General features: G+C 51.6%; 1 protein-coding gene across 4 annotated transcripts in view; it reads left to right on the top strand.

Moving 5' to 3' along the window:
* Positions 1-2,620: 2,620 nt before the first annotated feature.
* The window catches only part of LOC144736883 (F-actin-uncapping protein LRRC16A-like), a 50,276-nt gene continuing 44,510 nt past the window's right edge, over positions 2,621-8,386 (top strand). For all 4 annotated transcript variants that reach the window (XM_078619545.1, XM_078619541.1, XM_078619544.1 and 1 more), the window contains exon 1: positions 2,621-2,791. In XM_078619545.1, the coding sequence (XP_078475671.1) occupies positions 2,764-2,791 (28 nt within the window). In that variant the 5' untranslated portion in view covers positions 2,621-2,763. The remainder of the gene's footprint in view (positions 2,792-8,386) is intronic.

Here is an 8,386-nt window from a genome sequence, read left to right as displayed (position 1 = left end):
AGCCCAATTTCCGATGGTCTAAAGTCGGTTTTGGCTAAAGCATTGAACTTCGCAGTAACCCCCAAACACATACCAGTGGATGACATTATTGCCCAGGTCGATGTAGGTCTTCAGGGTTTCGGACACATCGCTGCAGACGCAACAAGATCTGAAATCGCTGCAACCCTCAAAAGCGCTAAGATACCAGTCAGCAACATCTGTACGGAGGAGCGCTTTGAGTTATCTCAATTTAAAAAGAGGGAAGATATCGTCATCCTCTCAGCCGACAAGGGCAATGCCACGGTCATCATGGATAAAAAGTGTACAATAACAATTTTCAGGACCTACTTAATGATGGTGGCTACACTAAAACTAAAAGAGATCCCACCAATTGCCTCGTTACAAAACGAACAGTATCATCACTAATTCGGCTTCATTAATTGAACAGACCAAACGGGTTTCCTTAAAACCTTCTGCTGCTAGACCACCCAGATTATATGGCTTACCAAAAATCCATAAAGAAGGTACACCCCATTGGCTCACCTCGCAGCCATTCACTGGTAAGACCACCTCTTCTGTTCTTAACTCAGCTCACCTGGTATCGCCAATTAAAGACATCTCACTGTCCCCAGGTGATTTTCTCGTTAGTTTCGATGTATGGTGTGAATTGGTGTTAATTGGTCTGTAATAAGGTAGGGCACTGATCAGGCATTCACAGTTATGGTGGTGGTGGTGATGGTGGTCATGATGGTGGTCATGATGACAGTGGTGATGATGACAGTGGTAATTATGATTGTGGTAATGGTGGTCCATTACCTGGCAACCCATACGGTTTACCCCGTATTCTTGTACAGGGAAATTTAGTTTTCAAGTCCACATGGCGTACAGCCGTTTCAATAGGGGCATTGTAGGATGAACGTTGATATTTAGAAGGGGCACGGGGGTGACCAATAGGTCTGAATGGGTTTGTAATAAGGTAGGGCACTGATAAAGGCTTGACAGGTATGTATAGTAGTGTATAGTGTAGTGTATAGTGTAGTGTATAGTGTAGTGTATAGTGTAGTGTATAGTGTAGTGTATCGGATGAACGTTGATATTTATAAGGGGTGACCAAAAAGGTCTGAATTGGTCTAACGGGTATGGGCAGATGCACCAGCTGTGCCTCCATGGCCATTCATCCCCACATTCACCAACCCGCAATGAATAGGGTGAAGAAGTCGAGTCAAATACATTTCTACGACAGGCGTAGCGTGGGGAGATGGCCATTCATCCAGCAGTGGAAGTTGGACACGTGGCCTCAACACTGTGTAGCAGAGGTCGCAAACGGGTTTTGATTCCTTACCCGTATCCGTACCCGGCCACACCAGGGTCGCAAACGGGTAGCCGTACCCGGCCGGGTACGGGTAGCCGGGTATCGGGTAGGGTACGGGTATCGGGTACCCGGTTGCGACCTCTGCTGTGGAGGCGCCGATGCAAGTGTGCCATCCTCTCCGCCAGACGGCGCTCGAGTCACGGCTGTCTGCATCACCCACGGCGTGTTTGGGGCCGTCCATAAATGACGTCACGCGATTTTTGACGATTTTTGACCTCCCCCCCCCTCGTCACACGGCGTCACAAAAAGTCAGACCCCCCCCCTAAATATGACGTCACAAAGCTCTGCCCTTCCCCCCCCAAAAATAAAACGTGCTTAAAATTGCTTTAAAATATTGTCATTGTAGTGCGTATTTAATGTGGCGCTGCACTCTGTTAATTTTTTTTTATTAAAAAGTCTATTTCATTAAGTAGAACGTGTTGTCTATATTTATTTAAAGTTGCGCATTTTGATGTGACGTCACATTTCTCACCCCCCCCCCTCGTCACACATCGTCACAAATGTCTGACCCCCCCCCCCCCCCAGGTGCGTGACGTCATTTATGGACGGCACCTTACAGTCGAAGCGACTCACATCACATCTCTCCCACGTGTTGGTGTGCACTGTATCCATACACAACGGAGGGGGGTGCAGGGGCGGGTGGAGGGTGGAGGGGCGGGTGGAGGGTGGAGGGGCGGGTGAAGGGTGGAGGGGCGGGTGGAGGGTGGAGGGGCGGGTGAAGGGTGGAGGGGCGGGTGGAGGGTGGAGGGGCGGGTGGAGGGTGGAGGGGCGGGTGGAGGGTGGAGGGGCGGGTGGAGGGTGGAGGGGCGGGTGGAGGGTGGAGGGGCGGGTGAAGGGTGGAGGGGCGGGTGGAGGGTGGAGGGGCGGGTGAAGGGTGGAGGGGCGGGTGGAGGGGCAAGTGAAGGGTGGAGGGTGGAGGGGCGGGTGGAGGGTGGAGGGGCGGGTGGAGGGTGGAGGGGCGGGTGGAGGGTGGAGGGGCGGGTGGAGGGTGGAGGGGCGGGTGGAGGGTGGAGGGGCGGGTAAAGGGTGGAGGGGCGGGTGAAGGGTGGAGGGGCGGGTGGAGGGGCAAGTGAAGGGTGGAGGGTGGAGGGGCGGGTGAAGGGTGGAGGGGCGGGTGGAGGGTGGAGGGGCGGGTGGTGGGGCGGGTGGAGGGGCGTGCAGAGCGGAAGATGTGGGCGGGGCGGGCGGGGGAAGTGGGCGGGGCGGATGAAGTAGGCGGGGCGGGGAAGTGGGCGTGTTTGATGACGTCATCACCAAAGCACGTGTGCAGCCCCGGGGCGGCACCACAACTCAGGCGCTGGGGACTGAGGGGGGGTCCCGTTACTCCTGAGTAGGACTCGACGGGACTCCTGGCGGAGGTGGGGTCCCTCACTCGTCGTCTCCTGGAACCAGAGACGGGACCAAGGGGGGCCATGGCTGAGGAGGAAAGCGCAACCTCAGGTGAGGGCTCGTGGTGAGGGTGGGTGAGGAGCTGTGTGGTGAGTGTGTGTGGTGAGGATGGGTGAGGAGCTCTGTGGTGAGTGTGTGTGGTGAGGATGGGTGAGGAGCTCTGTGGTGAGTGTGTGTGGTGAGGATGGGTGAGGAGCGCCATGGTGTGTGTGGTGAGGATGGGTGAGGGGCTCTATGGTGAGTGTGTGTGGTGAGGATGGGTGAGGAGCGCCATGGTGTGTGTGGTGAGGATGGGTGAGGGGCTCTATGGTGAGTGTGTGTGGTGAGGGTGGGTGAGGAGCTCTGTGGTGAGTGTGTGTGGTGAGGGTGGGTGAGGAGTTCTATGGTGAGTGTGTGTGGTGAGGGTGGGTGAGGAGCTCTGTGGTGAGTGTGTGTGGTGAGGATGGGTGAGGAGCTCTGTGGTGAGTGTGTGTGGTGAGGATGGGTGAGGAGTTCTATGGTGAGTGTGTGTGGTGAGGATGGGTGAGGAGCTCTGTGGTGAGTGTGTGTGGGGAGGATTGGTGAGGGGCTCTGTGGTGAGTGTGTGTGGTGAGGATGGGTGAGGAGCTCTGTGGTGAGTGTGTGTGGTGAGGGTGGGTGAGTAGCTCTGTGGTGAGTGCGTGTGGTGAGGATGGGTGAGGAGCTCTGTGGTGAGTGCGTGTGGTGAGGGTGGGTGAGGAGCTCTGTGGTGAGTGTGTGTGGTGAGGATGGGTGAGGAGCTCTGTGGTGAGTGTGTGTGGTGAGGATGGGTGAGTAGCTCTGTGGTGAGTGTGTGTGGTGAGGGTGGGTGAGGAGCTCTGTGGTGAGTGTGTGTGGTGAGGATGGGTGAGGAGCTCTGTGGTGAGTGTGTGTGGTGAGGATGGGTGAGGAGCTCTGTGGTGAGTGTGTGTGGTGAGGGTGGGTGAGGAGCTCTGTGGTGAGTGTGTGTGGTGAGGATGGGTGAGGAGCTCTGTGGTGAGTGCGTGTGGTGAGGGTGGGTGAGGAGCTCTGTGGTGAATGTGTGTGGTGAGGATGGGTGAGGAGCTCTGTGGTGAGTGCGTGTGGTGAGGGTGGGTGAAGAGCTCTGTGGTGAATGCGTGTGGTGAGGATGGGTGAGGAGCTCTGTGGTGAGTGCGTGTGGTGAGGATGGGTGAGTAGCTCTGTGGTGAGTGCGTGTGGTGAGGATGGGTGAGGAGCTCTGTGGTGAGTGCGTGTGGTGAGGGTGGGTGTAGAGCTCTGTGGTGAGTGTGTGTGGTGAGGATGGGTGAGGAGCTGTGCGGTGAGTGTGTGTGGTGAGGATGGGTGAGGAGCTGTATGGTGAATGTGTGTGGTGAGGATGGGTGAGGAGTTCTATGGTGAGTGTGTGTGGTGAGGATGGGTGAGTAGCTCTGTGGTGAGTGTGTGTGGTGAGGGTGGGTGAGGAGCTCTGTGGTGAGTGTGTGTGGTGAGGATGGGTGAGGAGCTCTGTGGTGAGTGTGTGTGGTGAGGGTGGGTGAGGGGCTTTGTGGTGAGTGTGTGTGGTGAGGATGGGTGAGCTGTGAGGAACTCTATGGTGAGTGTGTGTGGTGAGGATGAGTGAGCTGGTAAGTAGCATCATGGTGAGTGTGTGTGGTGAGGATGGGTGAGGAGCTCCGTGGTGAGTGTGTGTGGTGAGGATGGGTGAGCTGTGAGGAGCTCTATGGTGAGTGTGTGTGGTGAGGATAGGTGAGTAGCATCATGGTGAGTGTGTGTGGTGAGGATAGGTGAGTAGCATCATGGTGAGTGTGTGTGGTGAGGATGGGTGAGCTGGTGAAGGGCTGTAAAAAAGAGCTTTATAGTTTATCGGATTCCTCCAGTATAAATACATTTTCAGAAAAAAATATTCTGATTCTGAACTGGTTGGGGTGTTTCTGTGGTGAGGCATTTTGACTCTGGTGAGAGGTGGTGAATGCTGTGTTAGTGTCGGACTGTGGATGCTGGCTCTCTGAGCTGTAGGTCTGGGTTCGATCCCTGCACCGGATGGCTCGTAGCAGGGGCCGCCCCGGTAAGTTTGCGACGTCAGGCTACGTCGCAAGTTTACTCTTGTGACTGGTATCCCTCAATTTACAAAAGGGATGGCTTATTTTAATAAACACACATAAAAACATTTTTGTAAATCTGAACGGCCTTTCCCATGAACGTAATACTACAAATGAGAGATGTGTTTCGCAGTTTTTTCTGCTCCTTACCTCAAAATATATTACGTTTATATCACTTTTCACAATACACGTACAAAATAATAATAATAATACAGAACGTAAATATTAAAACGATTGGCTAATAATTCACTTGAAACAACAATATTTAACTCCCATGTGCGAGGGGGAAACATTCGATTCCACACAGACAGAGTCCACATTTTTGCTGTACCGCCTAACGAGCCCAGGGTATGCCACCTTCTAGACGTCCACGAGAAGGGAGTTTCACTAACTTTGTGCGGTGATCCACTAACTCTCGCCTCCATAGTGCTGGATTACGGGCATGCATAGCCACCACCGCCTTGCTAAATCTGGATGAGGGCCTTCCTATGCTGTCACCGTCATCATCAGGAGCAGCCCACTGGGCGAGGAGTCAGGATGACCGTCATCTTAATCATCATCAGCCACGATTGATTCACTACTGGATGAAAGCCTCCGACGTACCACTGATGGCTTATTTTTTGTTTGTCTTTCCAAGCAATGCACCGCAATGCAAGTTTGTTGTTCATGAGAGCGCGTGGTCTGATCTGGAGAGCGGGCGAACACCGTTTCATGGAGAGAAAATAACAGCTCGGTTAGCACCGCCTCACTGCCACCTGCGAGCTGTAGACAATAAGTGAGTCGAAGACTGGTGGAAGAACAATTGGAAGAACACAAAACATCACCTAAACACATTCCTGCGGAGGGAGCTGGTAGGAACGTTGGGTTGCTCGGTCAATGGCCAGGGTCAACTGCGGCGTGGTGTATTCCGCAAATATGGCCGAGTGTGAGGGCGGGCACAGGCCGGCGTGAGTCCCTGTGGGCTGGTGTAACCAGGAGGTTCCTACCAGTACTTGCTCACCTGGCTCTACTGGACATCTGTGAAAAATACCTTCTTACCTCGTCGGATTCCTCCAGTCTAAAATATTATGATTCATCCTGAATAAGCTGCTCATTGTCGATCTCACAACCACCACCGACCAGCCATTTGGAAGCTCTCACTGCCACCCTCCCCGCAAGCAATGGGCTACCTTACATCCTAGCCGACCTGACCACAGCTGGTGCAACCACCTTTCCACAAATGGAAAATAAAATAATTCCCCAAATGCAAATGTGGCGCACCTCAACAAAGAGTGGAACACATTGTGGGTGTATGGGTCTTTATGTAACCATGTGGGTCTCTGTTTAAATCTATGGGTCTGCGTGAGACTGTGTGTTTCGGTGAACCGACGGGTCTGTGTAGGTCTATGGATCTCTGTGTGATTTTGTGGGCCTCAGTGTGAGCCGATGCGTCTGTGAATCTTTGGGTCTCTGTGTGAATCAATGGGTTTCTGTGTGAGTCTATAGGTCTCTGTGGGGTCTGTGGGCTTCAGTGTGAGCCTATGTGTCTGTGAATCTTTGGGTCTCTGTGTGAATCAGTGGGTTTCTGTGTGAGTCTATGGGTCTCTGTGGGGTCTGTGGGCTTCAGTGTGAGCCTATGCGTCTGTGAATCTTTGGGTCTCTGTGTGAATCAATGGGTTTCTGTGTGAGTCTATGGGTCTCTGTGGGGTATGTGGGCTTCAGTGTGAGCCTATGTGTCTGTGAATCTTTGGGTCTCCAGGATAAATCTGTGGGTCTCCTATGTGAGCCTATGCGCGTGAACTCCCAGGACATGAGTGATTCACGCTCGCTGTCCTCTGACTTTACCGAAAGAACCACGAAGATGAATCCCTGCAGTCACGAAAGCTTTAAATCGATAAATGGATAAAAAAATGTTAACATCAATTTACAGTGGCTACTCAATTAATATCCATGCGAAGGAAGAAGAAGATCGAGTGAAAACCAGAGAGTGCAGGACGGTGCGTGTTTGCACAAGGCGAAAAGAGAGAGCGGGGATTGCACGCCATTCATCGACCACCTATGAACACAGCTGCGGTGTTGGTCCAATGGCAGTTGCATTGCATTGAGTACGGTTCAGTGTGGTACAGGCCTTGATTGCTGGGGCAGAGTGGAATCCCAGCTGTCTCTGTCTGTTCCCCCGACGATTCCGTTCCTCACCATTGGAACCTCATTTGCCAGTAAAACATATAATTGGTTTTTTACCCTTCTATCTGGCAATAAAACTGACACCTTTTTACAAGGAGTCATGTTTGCATAGACCACAATACCTGCAGCCATAATGCAAACAAAAAACATAACTCTGATAATATATGCACTGTCCTTGAAGATGATTGGTCCACACCCGAGACAGCTTTCCTTAGAGCCTAGTCTCACATGGGTTGGACCAGATGACGCCAAAAGGCGCACAACTCAAAGACAATGCACCATCAGAGTATGAGAGCTCGGGGTTAAGCATTTACACCATTGGTACCTCATTTGCCAGAAGAAAACATATGATAATGGGTTTTTTACCCTTTTATCTGGCAACAAAACTGACACCTTTTTACAAGGAGTCATGTTTGCATAGACCACAATACCTGCAGCGATAATGCAAACAAAAAACATAACTCTGATAATATACGCACTGTCCTTGATTCCGTTCCTCCTCGCTTCTGGCATACTTATACCGGAACCGACTGCCCCGACACGTCAAACAATCAGCCTCACTTTTCGATTTAAAGCTTTCGTGACTGCAGGGATTCATCTGCTTGGTTCTTTCGGTAAAGTCACGTAGAATGGAAATAATAAAATAGACTCGACAGACCTGCTCTCCACCTGAGGACGGCTGCTTGCGTTGTGGCCGAAACGTCGTGAGAATTATTTAACAATGTTTTATTTTTATTATTTTATTATTTCCATTCTACGTGACTTTACCGAAAGAACCAAGAAGATGAATCAGCCTCACTGTCTTATTTTTCGTTCTTCTCGACAAACTCACCTTCCCTCGCTTACCCGAACTCTCCTTCCCCCTTCTTCCCCATCATGAATACCATCCCTCTTCCCAACCTCCCTACCAATTCATCGCACTCACTCATCATCATTAAACGACCCATTGTCACTCTCATCATTGTTTATTTCACGCATCATCATACTCATGTAAGACCATCCCTCTCATCAACTCATCTCATCTCACCACTATTCTGCTGTACAAATACCAATTTTTTTGTTCAGCGCCTTACTCAAGGCGCCATATAAATTGAAATGCGATAAGACGTGGGAAAGAGTCGGGCGAGAGGAGGAGGGGAGAGGTAGGCAGGGATGGATCCGTGAAGTATGCCAAAGACAATGGAGAGATCTGAAGACTGGGAAAATGTGGTGTCACTTGTGGGTGCGATTGAAGGGCTATGTGGCGTTGCTCTCGATCAGAGGATGCCACGGGACCCTAAGCGACCAGTTCCGTGAATATTTACCCAGAAAAGCCTCGCTTGGTCTCAGGATTCTTTTGTCAGGAGGGTGCTGCTGCATTTGGACGTTTGATCGATTTCATTTGTAATCTTTTGGCTTTTTTTGTCGG

This window comes from Lampetra planeri, chromosome 63, assembly GCF_965212315.1.
Source record: "Lampetra planeri chromosome 63, kcLamPlan1.2.h2, whole genome shotgun sequence".
Taxonomy (NCBI): Eukaryota; Metazoa; Chordata; class Hyperoartia; order Petromyzontiformes; family Petromyzontidae; genus Lampetra; species Lampetra planeri.
The sequence above is the reverse complement of the archived record's forward strand: the minus strand, read 5'-3'. Positions and strand labels throughout refer to the sequence as shown.